Source organism: Stigmatopora argus, chromosome 14 (genome assembly GCF_051989625.1).
Source record: "Stigmatopora argus isolate UIUO_Sarg chromosome 14, RoL_Sarg_1.0, whole genome shotgun sequence".
Taxonomy (NCBI): domain Eukaryota; kingdom Metazoa; phylum Chordata; class Actinopteri; order Syngnathiformes; family Syngnathidae; genus Stigmatopora; species Stigmatopora argus.
In genome coordinates, this window is record NC_135400.1 from 1069799 (window position 1) to 1086509 (window position 16711).

General features: G+C 40.3%; 1 protein-coding gene across 28 annotated transcripts in view; it reads right to left on the reverse strand.

Annotated features, from left to right (window-relative positions):
• Positions 1–16711, reverse strand: part of nbr1b (NBR1 autophagy cargo receptor b) — a 394738-nt gene that overhangs the window by 352189 nt on the left and 25838 nt on the right. For 21 of the 28 annotated variants that reach the window (XR_013304864.1, XR_013304862.1, XR_013304863.1 and 18 more), the window contains 3 exons: positions 10461–10523; positions 2629–2647; positions 2502–2524 (listed from right to left, as the gene is read on the reverse strand). Coding sequence is in view for 22 of the 28 variants with exons in the window: in XM_077618756.1 (XP_077474882.1) it covers positions 2502–2524; positions 2629–2647; positions 10461–10523 (105 nt within the window). In the remaining 6 variants the exon portion in view is untranslated. The remainder of the gene's footprint in view (positions 1–2501; positions 2525–2628; positions 2648–10460; positions 10524–16711) is intronic. The other 7 variants (XM_077618761.1, XM_077618749.1, XM_077618766.1 and 4 more) reach the window with 2 other exon arrangements.

Consider the following 16711-nt stretch of genomic DNA (forward strand, 5'->3'; position numbering starts at 1 on the left):
TAGTGGGTGGGTTTCAGTTACTGTTGGGGTTATTCGGGGATATTATTATATGTGCATTTTAAATCATTAATATGTATAGGAGCTTCATCTAATTTGGGACCGTGCAAAAGGACGGAGCCACTTCGAGGACATTTAATTGTTTTCAGGACTATTGACTCGGACAGGGCATCACGTTCCAGGCCAAGGACTGTTGATCTGAGTTCGCGATGAAGATCTACGGAGGACTCTTAAATTGCTTTGACTTGGATTCCAGCAGATGGCGATAATCTAACCAACTTCCGAAAATACTCGCATATTGTTTAAAAATACTGTCGCTCGGGTTTTACCATATATGGAATTATTATGCTTATATGAGCAAATTCTTACGCAGTTGTTTTGGTTTCTGATCCGCTCAGGTCACCTTGTATGCTTACTTGTGCAAATTCTTACGTAGGTGTTCTTGGTTTCCGACCTGATACGAAATTGTTGTGGCAGTTGTTTTTTGATCTTAATGGTGTTATTCGGTTAGCTTATGCAATTGTTTGAATCAGATTACAGTAAGTGTTTTGATTATGCGCGACTAAATGAACAGAGGAGGATGCCGTTTCTTCAGAATCATCTGGGACGAGGACGAAGTCAGGGTGGATTCTCCTTGCAAGTTTAGTAGCCGGAATATGTCAACGATGTCTCTCTGTTTTTATTAAAGGATACCTACCTACCTATTATTTAAGTATACCTAAAGCAACATGGCTGGTTTGAAACAAATACTATTGGGTCTTACTTAGACATCTGTTGAAACAGTGATTCTCAAGTTATGACAATTCCCTTTGAACCATGAAAACAGGATATTTAGACAGGTCAGGAAAAGTTTTACAATGTTTTTTCTTCTGTTTGAACAACTTTTACAACTGTCAGAACACAGGAGCAAGTGTATATATTACAAACACCATAGCCTTCTACTGTTTTCACACATCACTGTGAAGAATGCTACGCAAACACAATGACCAGATAAAGGCAGGCACCTTGTTCACTAAGCCTGAAGTCATTCTACATTCTGGCAGAAAAAGTATATTTTGAATATGACACTAACGGGAATGTATATTTTAAGTATAATACACCAGCCAATCGCAGGGCACAAGGAGACAAACAACCATTCATACTCACACTCATACCTAGAGGCAATTAAGAGTGTCCAATCACCCTACCATGCATGTAGATTTCTGACCCTGGCAACAAATAATGGCTGAAATGTGATTGTTAAATGTTTAAATATGATAACACACATCTGGAAGCAGCACAACCAGGGGAAAAGCAATAAAAGGAAGCTGACAGACAATTTGGAATTATTTAATAAGTATTCAGGGACAAAACATAATTAACATCAGTCTGTGATTCAGATATTTTTTAGGCCAGCAGAGAAGGCCTTGCAGGCCCTGACGGTCCACCACTAGGATGGTCATCGACTTTCGGAGGAATCCTCAACAGACCACTCAGGTGAACATCCAGGGTACAGACATTGAAATTGTGGAGAATTTGAAGTACCTGGGTGTTCACCTCAACAACAAACTAGACTGGTCCACAAACATAGATGCCCTGTACAAAAGGGGCCAGAGCCGCCTCTACCTACTGAGGAGTCTACAGTCCTTTGGAGTGTGCAGGACACTGCTGAGGACTTTCTACGAGACTGTGGTGGCATCTACAGTGTTTTATGCAGTGCTCTTTTGGGGATGCGGGAGCACGGAGAGGGAGGGCAACAGGCTGAATAAGCTGGTCAGGAGGCCAGCTCTGTTCTGGGCTGTCCTTTGGACTCTGTGGAGGAAGTGGGAGAGCAGAGGATGCTGACCAGGATGATGTCCATCATGGACAGCACCTCCCACCCCCTGCATGAGTCTGTGGAGTCTCTCCGAAGATCTTTCAGCAATAGACTGCTGCACCCTCATTGCAGGAAGGAGCGCTTCCGCAGATCCTTCCTCCCATCAGCTGTCAGGGTCTTTAACAAAAAAAATGGCTGTGTTAAGACCTACTGTATGCATGTACATCTATATGTATGTATATGTGTGCTTATATATATGTGTGTGTGTGTGTATGTGTGTATGTGTGTATGCGTGTATGCGTGTATGCGTGTATGTATGCGTGTGTGTATGTGTGTATGTGTGTGTGTGTGTATATATATATATATATATATATATATATATATATATATATATATATTAGCAACACGCTTATTTATTTATATATTTATTCATGTATTTATTTATTAACCCATTTATTACCTATCTATTTAGGTCTAAAATGCCTTTCCTATTTCTGCATCCTCACCCCCTTGCTACTGTGACAACGCAATTTCCCGAATACGGGATGGGTAAAGTTATCCAATACAATCCAATAGCAACAAAAAAGGGGTTCCGTCGGTGTGTGCCTTCCAATTGCTACAACAAAAGACTAACACAGCAGTCAATCCCCAAGTCTCCTTGTGTAACAGTTGTCAGCTTTTTATTCATTACAAATGCAATAAAACATACCTTCAGTGCATCTTCATACTCTCCTGGAATGTAAAAAGAAGGTTATTTTTGAAATCGGAACGATTTGTGTGAATATGATTTATTTTTTATTTTTCTTTAAAACAACTTGGGTGCTGTGATTTCTTACCTTGGCTGTTAATGGAAACCTGGCAAAAAGAAGTTTGTTTTTGGTTAATGAATGAGTAGACTCACAATCAACATGGTAAAATTACCCAAGACGGTTACATTTAAGGCAATTGGAGAGATGTAATTTTTACACTTTCACATTTTTAGGCAGTGAAAAACTGTGACCAGGCATAGCAAAATGAGTCAGAAGACGCACAGATGGATTTTTAGATGAAAGGAATGTTTCACTGCCTCAAAAATGTTCAAAATTGTCAATTACTAATTGAACATTTGCATCTTTTATTGATCCTAAATTCACTTATCCTGCGATAGGCTGGGTATCAATTTAGGGTGTAGTCTAATCTAGGCTAAACTTCCAGGGTGGCATTGTGATCCAGTGATTAGAACGTCTGCCTCACAATTTTCTCCAGATGCCCCAACTTCCTACCACATCCCAAAACATGTGGCAAGATGATTGGCCACTCCAAATTTTCCAAAGGTATGAGATTGTGCGCGAACGGTTGTTCGACTCCTTGTGCCAGGCGATTGGCTGGCAACCAATTCAGGGTGTCTCCGCCTACTGCTCTAGATGGCTGGGATAGGTTATGCGACCTTTGTGAGGATAAACTGATCAGAAAACAAATTAAACCCCCTCAACCTTTCGTGAGGATAAAAGCGAAGGAAAATAATAAAACTGACTCAGTTATCATTGAATAAATACCATGAACTACAAAAAAATACATTTTGTATGAGATACCTGACCAAAACGCTCCCCTACTTACGAACCTTCGAGTTACGAACAACGGTACATACGAACATGTCTGCAAATTGCGTTTATGTCGAAAAATGTTCGTAAGTTCAATTTTGTATTGTGCGCCTTTTTCCGAGTAGTGCTTCTTTCCGCCGCTAATACCGACGCCTGGCGCTGTGAGAGCTCAGTTCACCCAGCATCCACCTTCCTCTGCCCAGTTCGTTGCAATGTGGAAGTGCGTGAACGTATCTCCAGTGCGCAAAGAACCTTTTTCATTTTTATTATTAAATATCTCGTGCATCATTATTCAATATGGTTGGTGAAAAGCAAAAGGCTTCTATTGAGGGAGGTGCAAGGAAGAGGCAAGCCATTTCATTTGAAATGCGTGGCAATAATAACGAAGCTTGATGTGCGTGAGAAAGTGGTGAGCGTTGCACATGAATACAACTTGAATCGTTCGACCGTCAGTACCATTTATAAACATAAAGATCGAGCAGCAGGACCCAAATATTGAACGTTGCACAAAATTTGCATATCAATTGAATGATGCCATACAGTGCTACCGCATCATTTATGATGAAAAAAAGAAAACTGCAATCGTCATTAGATAGCTTCTTTCGACCAGTTTCTAGTAAATCTCTCTCTCGCTCTAATGTATGTATACAGTACTGTATGTATTCTCTCCATGTTATTAAATGTTTTTTTCAGTACAAACCAATGCGTGTTACTTATACAAGCCTTAAACATACAAATGCACTTATATAAACCTTCAATATACTTATATAGGCCTTAAACATAAATTATAATACAAAATATAGCACTGAGCAACTTACGAACAAATTCAACTTATGAACAATCGCTCGGGAACCTAACTCGTTCGTAAGTAGGGGAGCGTCTGTATAATATATATATATATATATATATATATATATATATATATATATATATATATATATATATATATATATATATATATATATATATATATATATAGGGCAGGTAACCCATCTAGCTTACCTGCCCAAGGTGGTAGTTTTATTTTTACAGGTTCAACATACAAAACGAGGCAACACATGCTTTAAGTTCGAAATCTCAAACGGAACAAAAAAAATAATAATAATATCCGTTGCAAAATGGCGGCGCCCTTAAGAAAACGCGAGCAAATATTTCATATGAGCAGAGGAAAAAGTGAAGACGAAAATGTGTCACAAAAAGGTCGCACTCATGGCAAGAAACAAAACAGACGAAGCGATTGTGGTTTCCTCATTTATTTTATACAGGTTTGTTTAGAACCAAAAGACAATTGTTTCACTATTAAACAAAACTCTTTTGAAAAATGGTTGTTTCACAAATACAAGATTGAGTTTACACACTAAGAGAAGGTGAAGAAATTAAATCACTTGTCTATTAGGATCCGACAGCCGTTTCTGGCCACCATAAAAAAATGTCAACTCTGTACGTTGCACGGTTTGGACAAACGTAGCGAAAGAATGTTAACATACACACACACACACACACAAACAAACACACACTCACACACCCATAAATCACGTTTTATAAGGATTATAGAATAATTTATTATTCTTATAGATTGACACAAAATTTACAGAAAAGATAGGTAATTACCTTCTGTTTAACGAACAACTTTTTAGTTTTTCAATAACACATTCCATTCATTAGTTATTAATGTATTACTATTATTAGCACCCAGTGGCGGTCCGTGCATTTCCTCAAAGCGCCTTCAACGGGTAAAATCCACATCCTAGCAGCATTTAATGATTAAATACAAATACTGGAGCTTTTCAGACCATACAACCAGGCCGGGGGGTGATTTTCCCGGAAAGGACAGCGATGGACGTCAATGGCGAAACGGCAAAAATTGCACTAAAATGGGGTAAAATCCAATTGCTAGCAGCATTTAGTGATTAAATACAAACACTGGAGCTTAAATACAGACACTGGAGCTTAAATACAGACACTGGAGCTTTTCAGATATCAGAACCAGGCCCACAATTGAAATATTATTTAGGAATATAGCCATATTTTACTCACCAAAAATCATTTTTAACTGTACACAATATCCATCCTCCTTTCTTTTTTCCTTCTTTTCTATCGCCATCGAAGCTAATGCTGAAAGTCCGGCCTGTCCTGTCGTATTTCTGGCATAGTCCGTCTTGAAAATGGCTTTAAATCAACACAACAATATATTTGCTTGTGCAGCTTGCTACAGATACAGTTTGGTAGCTCTGGCTAATCACTAGCCAATCATAGTTGGTGAAAGCGATGACGTATCCCTACGCCTGCGAGAAGGCAATGACGTATCCCTATGCCTGCGAGAAGGCAATGACGTATCCCTACGCCTGCGACAAGGCATTGTGGTGTTGCCAACTCGAAATCTGATTGGTTAAAGCAAAAGTCTTATCAATGCTTGTTTAATGCAGCAGTCTTATCAATGCTTGTTTAATGCAACAAATAATGGCTGAAATGTGATTGGTTAAATGCTTCAATATGAAAACACACACCTGGAAGCAGTGCAACCAGGGGGAAAAGCAATCAAAGGAAGCTAACAGACAATTTGGAATTATTTAATAAGTTTTGATGGACAAAATATAATATATATATATATATATATATATATATCAGATATTTCTTAGGCCAGCAGAGAAGGCCTTGAAGGCCCTAACAGCCCGCCACTGTTAGCACCTAATTTCTTCAATAGCTCCCAAGCCATTTGACAGATTGACATCATATTTACAGAAAAGATAGGTCATTACGTTATGTTTAAGGAACGCCTTTTGGTTTTTCAATCATACATTCCATTTATTAATTATTAATTCATTACTGTGATTAGCACAGATTTTGTTCAATAGCTCCCAGCCAATGGACATATTGACACCAAATTTACAGATAGGTATTTACCTTCTGTTTAACGAACAGCTTTTGTTTTTTTAATATCATATTCAATGTATTAATTATTAATTTATTACTGTTATTAGCACCTAATATCTTCACTAGCTCCCAAGCAATTTGATGTATTGGCACCACATTTACAGAAACGATTGGTATTTACCTTCTGTTTAAGGAACACCTTTTGGTTTTTCAATAACCCATTCCATTTATTAATTATTAATTTATTACTCTTATTAGCACCTATTTTATTTAATAGCTCCCAAGCCGATGGACCTATTGACACCAAATTTACAGAAAAGATAGGTAATTACCTTTTGTTTAACGAACACCTTTTAGTTTTATAACACATTCCATTAATTAATTATTTATTTATTACTATTAATAGCACCTAATATCTTCAATAGCTCAAGAGAGCAGCAAGCTATTAACATATTTCAGGTCATGCGTACTGATAATACTTGCAAATGGTCAAAGCTTGAGTTTACACATGGAGAAGGTAAAGAAATTCAATCGTCTATTAGGATTTGACAGGATTCATAAAAAAATTCAACTCTGTACGATGCACGGTTTGGATCTGACATCCGTTTCTGGCCACCATAATGTCAACTCTCTACGATGCAGGGTTTGGACAAAAGTAGCGTGAGCATGTTAACATAAAACATCCACCCATAAATCACGCTTTATCTATTCCTGCTCCCCAAAATACTTGTTTTCCCGTCGTGACGGAAAAGACTCGGCGAGACATGGTGGTGCTGGACGCGCTGACCCAAGACGCCTTTCTACATCATTTACAAACGTCATTTTGGGGAGAATTTCCGCCAGCGAGTTTCCAGGTGCACACACATCCATCCATAAATCACGCTTTTTAAGGATTATAGAATAGGTAAAGAGTGATTTATGGATGGGTGGATGCTTTATAACTCCCGTCACGACAAAAAAAGTGTTCCGGGAGCACCTAGAAACTCGCTAGTGGAAATTCTTCCAAAAAGACGTCCGACATTACCACCAATCAGCCACGCGTGTGTTTAGGGCACACCATGTAAAACAACGATTCATACATCAACTCTGCTTTCAGCTGTAACAAATAAAAGTTGAGTTTACACACTTACAGAAGGTGAAGAAATTCAATCACTCGTCTATTAGGATCCAACAGTCGTTTCTGGCCACAATAAAAAAATCAACTCTCTACATTGCACGGTTTGGACAAATGTAGCGAGAGAATCTTAACATACACACACACACTCACACACCCATAAATCATGCTTTATAAGGATTATATATTATCTGTGCAAATGAAATGAATAGGGCTTTGAGATGATAAAAGTGCTAACTGGAATGTCTAGTTACAAATAACGGATTAAACCAAATGACAGCAATGAAATGCTCGATCCATCTGCGTTTCCATTAGTGATCGTTGACCACAGACACAATCAAACATGACCAACTAGATTCCTTCCGCATGTTGTCAGTTTGATTTTCGCTTCTGCCTTTGTCTTCATTACGTTCATTTCACGTGTTCGAAGAGGAAGGCCTAAATGGGTGAGATCATTGCAAAAGATAGTAGCTACAGCCAGAGACGTCATTATACGTGACTACCTAAAACATACTGCGACCTTAACAACAATAGCCTACAGCACTGCCAACAATCCTTTTAAGGACGAATGAACGATAAAGGATCTTGATGATTTATTTTCCTTCAACCTGCATATTTCGTATGTAGAAATATTTTTAAGTAGAGATTTGAGGTGTAAAAAAAGTTTAAAGAACTTAGTAAGCTGGCCCGTAAGTTCAAAAAATTGTATACAGACGCTCCCCTACTTACGAACGCAATTGGTTCCGAGCGATTGTTCATAAGTTGAATTTGTTTGTAAGTTGATTCAGTGCTATATTTTGTATTATAATTTATGTTTAAGGCCGATATAAGTATATTGAAGGTTTATATAAGTGCATTTGTATGTTTAAGCCTTGTATAAGTAACACGCATTGGTTTGTACTGAAAAAAAAACATTTAATAAAATGGAGAGAATATGTACAGTACTGTAGAGAGAGAGAGATTTATGTATTAGAAACTGGCCAAAAGAAGCGACCTAATGACGATTGCACAGTTTTCTTCTTTTTTTCATCATAAATGATGCGGTAGCACTGTATGGCATCATTCAATTGATTTGCAAACTTTGTGCAACGTTCAATATTTGGGTCCTGCTGCTCGATCTTTCTGTTTATAAATGGTACTGACGGTCGAACGATTCAATGCCCGTGAAACGCTCACCACTCTCACGCGCATCAAGCTTCGTTATTATTGCCACTCGTTTCAAATGAAATGGCTTGCCTCTTCCTTGCAACTCCCTCAATAGAAGCCTTTAGCTTTTTACCAACCATATTCAATATTGGATGCATGAGATATTTAATGATACAAATGAAAAAAGGTTCTTTGCACACACTGGAGATACATTCACGCACTTCCGCATTGCAACGAAGAAGAAGGTAGATGCTGGGTGAGCTGAGCTCTCACAGCGCCAGGCGTCGGTATTAGCGGCGGAAAGAAGTACTACTCCGAAAAAGGCGCGAAATACAAAATTGGACTCGCGAACATTTTTGGACTTAAACGCAATTTGCAGACATGTTCGTATGTACCGTTGTTCGTAAGTTGAATGTTCGTAAGTAGGGGAGCGTCTGTATTTCCAAATGAATTTTCAAAAAAAAATTTAAAATAAAAAAACTACATACCAATAAAACATTGTCACATATAAAAAAAGGATAACATTTACTGTTCATATTTGAAAGATCTGATATACCGTATTTACTCGCTTATAAGCCGCTTTTGTCGGACAAAAAATGACTGAATCGAGGGTACGGCTTATATGCGCATAAAAACACGACATGCAAAAAATACGACATGCAAAAAACAGCAAATTGACAGCGCCGTGACACGATGACGTCACGACAAAATGGCGCCCTCGCGTCGGCGCGTGACATCATGATGCAAGCGAATTTGGCCGATACTTTCATTTATTTCAAAATAGAGAAAGGATAAACAGATAAAACGCTAAACCAAATTTATTTTGACGTCTATAAATGAACGGACGTATCTTGTATAAAACGTGAAAAAACGTTCCTGTCACTGCTCGCTCGGGGTACTGCCATCTTACCTGGGTCCTGGGCAGCCATCTTACCTAGAGCGCTGACGTATAAACCTATTAAACGTGCTCTGACTGGCCAGATGCGAGTAGCCTTTATTTTGAAATAAAACAAAACTCTACTTTGATTGTTATAAATTTCCTATGTTTTCCATTGTTTTCATTAAAAGGCAGGTTATATCCTTCTTTTCGTTCAGGCACCTAGGCAGACAGCTTGGGGTCCTATCGTTGTAGTTTGAGTTGTAGTCTTTAGTAGAGAGCACCACGAACATTTCCAGCGGAGTTTGATTCAGTGTTCATCAAAGTTCACTGTAATGTGTTGTCAAAGAAGAATGCTCTACATTGTCAATTACTTGGATTTGATATAAAAGAAGCTGAAGAATCATCTGTATGCCTTCGTCTCACTCTCTGACCAGAGTATCTGGGTAGATGGTGTCGCAGCGCTAGAACATCGCAACGCTAAGCTAACTCGCTAATAGTGAATTTTTTTTGTTGTATTTCTTGTTCGAAAGTGACAACTATTGGAGTAATATGAACCACCGAAATAATTGAGATATTTTGACATTAGAAGCAATATGGCTGCCACAACATCTTACTTATTTCTTTTTTCAAATTGAAATTTAATATTTTGCATTTACAAAGACAGGCATATAAACTTTCTTATGATATTGACCCTAATAATGTGCTTTTGATTCATACAGTATCTCAGAAATACCACTTGTAATGATTTTTCTTAAGATTTCCCCTTCAAAGTAACACATTTGTACTCCCTATTAAAACCATGAATATGGAGGTGAAAATTGGGAATTGGGGGCAGCTTAAACGCGAGAAATTGTAAAATTCAATAATTTCAAGGCAATTTTCAGGGTGCGATTTATACACACGGGCGGCTTAAATGCGAGTAAATACAGTACATGGTCATTTTTAAGGACAAAACACCACATGGTGGGAGGAAATGGCATTCTGCTCTTATCATGTAAACAGTACATTCAAAAAACATCCATCTCCTGAAAATCTGTGATACTGACTTTAGACAGATGAAGGAAAATCTCTCACCTCTTCATTCTCTTCATCAAAATAGGTCAGCTGAAGGCTACATAAGCCAAAGGATCGCTTTACCTATGACACAAACATGAAGTCAGCATGAACTAGTGATGTACAATATGGTGTGCAAGCAGAGGGGCCCGGCTTCGCCGGTCCCACCTGCTTGGGCGAGGTTGTTATTGCATGTGTTTTGGTAATATGTTTGTGTAAGAATCATTGTGGCTAATCAACACGTGGGCAGATCGCAATAAAGGATGAAAGTTGAAAAAAAATGGACATGATGGATGTGAAACCAATGAAGGGAAAAGCCAATAGCTCAGGTCGGATCCCCGGTTCGTCGAACAGACGCTTCGTCGCCGGACAGTTCGTCGAACAGATATATCGTCGCCGGACATTTTGGCGACGGACAGTTCGTCGCCGGACTGGCGAACAATTGTTTTTAAAATAAAAGGCAATAAATAAAATTATTTTATTACAAATTTTATTAAAAAGAAGACAAAGGAAATTCATAGATGGGAGTTTTTATTTTTCTTTATTAAAGAAAATAAAACCGCAAAAACTCGCTCGACAACACAAACACTAAGATTTGGGCTTGTGCAAGTACTAAATGTGCTCGTCTCTAAACACCCTACGCACGAAACGGTACCCAGACATTTCGTCGACGGACACTTCGTCGCCGGATTCTTTTTGGGGTCTTTCCAAACGTTAAAATATTCGTAGGAACCGTTTTGTGCGTAGTGTTTAGAGACGAGCACATTTAGTACTTGCACATGCCCAAATGTTAATGTGTTTGTGTTGTCGAGCGAGTTTTTGCTGTTTTATTTTCTTTAATAAAGAAAAATAAAAGCTCCCATCTGTGATTTTCCTTTGTCTTCTTTTAAATAAAATGTTTAATAAAATAATTTTATTTATTGCCTTTTATTTTAAAAAGAATCGTTGGCGAGTCCGGCGCCGAATTGTCCGCCGACGAAATGTCCAGCGACGATATGTCTGTTCGACGAACTGTCCGGCAACGAAGCGTCCGTTCAACGAAGCGTCCGGGGACGAAGCGTCCGGGGACGAAGCGTCCGGCGACGAAGTGTCCGTCGACGAAATGTCCGGTCACGAGCTGTCGACAGGGTTGAGTCAACATGAAGATAACCCTGAGCCTCCCATACATAAGCTCGCCTCTTCTTCCCATCCGGACCCTCAATGAGATAGAAGCGATTGTTTGTATCGCATTGACGGTCACATAGCGCCATGTTTATTAAACTCGATGAGTTGTTGTCACATTTCTGCCTCTGTTTCCATTATTTACCTCTTGAACCATTTGGACGAACACGCAAGAGAACAACCAACGAAATTTCAGTCAACAGGACTCGCTGGCGGAAGTCTTTCCGAAAATGCTGTTTGCTAATTACGTGGAAAGGCCTTACAACTCAATTGGGTCAGCGCGGCCAGCATCTCGCCGAGTCTTCCCGTCACGCCAGAAAAAGTGTTTCGAGAGCACCTGGAAACTCGCTGGCGGAAATTTTTCAGAAAATGACGTGGAAAGGTGTCCTACCTTACGAACAATCAGCCACGTGGTCCGTATAGGGACATCATGTAAAAACAATGATTCATACATCAACTCTGCTTTCAGAGGAGCTTTAAGATTTATTCACTTAGTAACAGTACTGTTATTTGATGCTCAGAACTATCACGGAAGCAGCTATAAGAAAACAACTGCAGTCAAGCCAGCAGACGTTAATGTTTTCGTGATCAGATGAGGGGACGCTAGAAATAGCCCGTCCGCGTAATTCAAGCATGTGCACTCGTAGCGTTGTTAAACTCTCAAAAATACTCTCAACTGTCAAAGAAACAGCAGCATATAGCTTGAGCAATGTCATAATGTAAAAGTGGAATCAAGTCACACTATTAAAAAACAATCTTAAATCCACGAGTACAATATTATGTGAATTCCACTGAATGGCAGGCGTCTGTTTTAATAGAATAGAATTTTTGGGAAACTGTAAATAAAGATGTTTTCATAATTTCCAGTCAAAGTGGGTTAATTCTTGTAATACATCTCCCCAACTAACAACACACTATCATAATTATGCAATTTGTGATGAATTATTTGCTATAAAAATTCACTTAAAGGTTTGTGTCATATTCAAAAGATATTTCCCGCCAGAATGTAGGATGTTTCATGCTTGCAGACCAAAGTGATAGCTTCTATCTGATCATTGTGTCTGGGCAGTCTTCACAACAATGTATGAAAAACAGCAGGTAGCCCTGGATGTTTGTTGTATAAACAATTGAGCTATGTTCTGGCAGTTGTAAAACCTTTCCTGACCTCCCTAACGAATCTGTTTTTATGGTTCGAAGGGATGTGTCATATCTTCAGAATCTCTATCTCAACAGATGTCCAAGGTAAGACCCAAGAGTATTTGATTTCAATCCCACCATGTTCCTTGTAATTGAATGAAATTGTGTCAGAACGGGAATCTCGCATTTTGTCGAGCCAATAAAGAGAACGGGTCATGGAAGCTTCAATAATGTCTTGGGTATATTTGTGTTAACACTTGTTTTAGCTGATCTTTCAGAACAAAGAAAAGAACATCTCACAAATTTCACAGGTTTAATTTCTAGAAAATGGAATAACAATTGCTACATGCGTTTTTTGTCAAGATTGCAGTTCTCTTTTTTTTGGGTACTGTTAATCAAGAATTTTTCATAATCTAACAAGGTGGGTCAATCCTAGTAATAGACCTCACGGACTGCTCAGCCCCCTCGTGGTGTAGAGGTTCACTCGCCTGACTTCGGTGCAGGTAGGCATGGGCTCAGTACCAGCTGGTGGCAGTATGATTGCGTGTGCGGATGGATGTTTGTCTCTTTATATGCCCGACAGCGGAATGCCGACCAATCTAGGGTGTCGTCTGCCTTTCACCTAAAGTCATCCAGGTTAGGCTACAGCAACGGAAGATGAATGAATGAATGAACAGACGACTCACATACTCAAAAACATGCAATTTCAAAGGGTTAAATTTCAAGAAAAATAGAATTAAAATTTGCAACATGCACATTTTGTCAAGGTTGCAGTTCTCATTTTTATGGGACTCAAATCAAATGTTTTCATAATTTCCAGCCAAGGTGGATCAATCCTAGTAGTAGACCTCACTGAATACTCACATACTAGAAAAACATCCAATTTCACAGATGAAATTTCAATAAAGATGGACTGAAAATTGCTACATGCATAAAAATTTATCACAGATTCACTCATTGTTTTGGTACTGTGAATCAAGATTTTTTAAATAATTTCAAAGCCAAGGTGGGTCAATGCTAATAGTAGACCTCACTGACTACACATTCATAATTATGCACTTTCACAGATTAAATTTCTAGTTAAAAAATACTTTAACATGCTACAGGCATCCTTTGTCACAGTTGCCAGTCATATTTTTGTGGTACAGTGGTACATCGACATACGAGTGCCCCGATATACGAGCAATTTGAGATACGAGTAAAATTTCGGGCAAATATTTATCTTGAGATACGAGACAAATTTCGATATACGAGCATACAGCAGACGCGAGAGGCTGCTCATAAGAACATCATGGGCACTATCTTTCTGGTCGCAACTCCCTCGTGTCATGTCTCTACGAGCACTGGGCGGAGCGTTGCCCTTTTTCAGTGTTTCTTTTTCCCGTCGCTAATACGAGAGAAGTACTATTACAAATTAGAACAAATAAAAATGTTTTTCCAATCCAATATCCTGTTTTTGATAATTTTTCAGAGGGTTGGAACAAATTAACTTGTTTTTAGTTCATCTCTATGGGAAACGTCCATTTGAGTTACAAGTAAATTGACATACGAGCTCAGTCCCGGAACGAATTAAGCTCGTATCTCGAGGTACCACTGTACTGTAAATCAGGATTTTTTTCATAATTTCCCACCAAGGTCAATGAAACCTAGTAGTAGACCTCCTTTACTACTCACATACTCAAAATTATGCAATTTTACAGATTAATGCCAATGAGGAATGTTTTTAACCACTTCACTGACTTCAAACCCAGAGATCAGAGGATCAGCCCGTGTCCCACGGCTCTGCTTCCTCATGGGAAGAGATGTGTCAGTGGAGTTGAGGAGGTCTTCAAAGTATTCAGCCTACCAACTACCTAACAACCTCCCGAATTGAGGTCAGCAGCGCCCCATTCCCACTATACACTGTGTTGATGGTGGACCAAAATTTCCTTGGAGCCACCCGGAAGTTGTACTCGATGGCCTCGCCGAACTCCTCGCATGCCGTAAATACAACCAGAGCCTCGTGGTGTGTGGCTACCCGGTACCCGTCAGCTGCCTCCAGAGTCCTCTGGTCAAAAAGTCCCCATAGGAGTCATTTTTCAGACTAACTGCATCACTCACCGCATTGTCCACCACTGGGTTCTGGGGTTACTGCCACGACAGGCTCCGACCACCTTGCGCCCGCAACTCCGGTCTACCGCCCCAGAAAGAGACGCGGAACATAGTCCACTCAGACTCATTGTCCCCCACCTCTTCCCGGACATGATAACACTACCGGGGGTGGGAATTGAAACTTTCTGACAGGGGACTCTACCAGGCGTTCGCATCAGACCCTCATAAAACATTTGGGTTTTCCGGGCCGCACAGGCATTCTCCCCTACCATCGGAGCTAACTCACCACCAGGCGGTGATAAGTTGACAGCTCTAGCCCTATCTTTACCCATGTCCAAGACATGCGACCGCAAGTCCGATGACACGACCACAAAGTCTATCAGTGAACTGCTGCCTCAGGTGGTCCAGTACCAAGTGCACATATGGACACCCTTATGCTTGAACATGGTGTTCATTATTGTCAATCCAGGGTGATAGATAGACCACCACCCTAAAGGTCTCACTGTCATTGCCCACGTGAACATTGAAGTCCCCCAGCAGACTGAGGGAGTCCCCCCCCCAGCACCCCTTCCAAGGACTCCAAAATCGATGGGTACTCTGAAGTGCCGTTTGGTGCATCCGCAGACCCAATATTTAAGTCCAGTTCCCCCACTCTTGTCTACCAGGGTGAACCTCAACATACAAGCACAAAACCGGGGGGCAATAAGTATGCCCACACCTGTTCGACGTCTCTCCAGAGTAGCAGAGTGTCCAACCCCCCTCGAGAAGAGTGGTCCCAGAATGCAAGCTTTGCATAGAGGTGGGCCCGACTACATCGAACTGGAATTTCTTAACCCTCACACTGACATACCACATCCCGAGAGACAGTTTCTGCAGCCAGGGATCGGAACACCAAGGATCCCTCCTTTGGCTGCCACCCAACCGTCATCAACCTTTTTGGCACATGGGAAGGGGAACCCACATCGTCTCTTCAGGGTGTGCCCGGCCAGGCCCTATGTGTGCAGGTCTGGCCACCAGGAGCTCGCCATCAGAGTGGGGCCCCGGTGATCGGCATCTGGGCGAGGGAATACACCATTTGACAATGTTGCTCATCATAAGAGGCCTGCTGAGCCATTCTTTGTCTGCTCCTTCACCTCAGACCAGTTTGCCATGGGTGACCCTACCAGGGGCACAAGGCCCCAGACAACATAGCTCCAAGGATCATTGGGACACACAAATGTGGAAATGAAAACTAACGCAAGAATGATGGGAATAGGATGTGCGTTGAAGTTGTCTCGTTAGGCTGTGAAAGAAGAAAGTGTTGGTATGGTACCGACATCACCTGATTTGCCCATCTCGCCGACTCCTCACTCGAGGGAGGAATGGCTTTCGGCGGCATGTCCATTTAACCCATTTATGCCATCACCAACCATGAAGCCAGACAATCATTGGATAAACTTCAGGCTCCGGTGCTTAATGTAACTGCTGGCCAACTTGAAGTAGATGTAGACGATCAAACGTCTCACTCATTCACAAAAGACGTCGAACATTAATACATTTGCGGAAACTGGCTGCTGGAGTGACCGCTTTCATTAAAGAATTCAGAGGAAAATTAGCAGAATTCCAGAATCAAAGCCGACCCACTCACTCGTTTGACTCAGTTTTAGGTCTGTATAAAGCAGAATTAAAAAGTTGCCAAGAGGTTCCACAAAATATTAGATATCAACTTAAAAAAAAAAATCGCCACTCAACATGAGGCTGAGCTAACGCTGATTTGGATGAGCAGAGCCCCACCCTCTATGCTGAACAAAAATCAGCCCAACTGATATGAAAATAGGAGCTTTCTGGCTGCTCTTCGAATGAGGGAGAGGATAACAAGTTGCACGTTGCTCAACAACAGGATA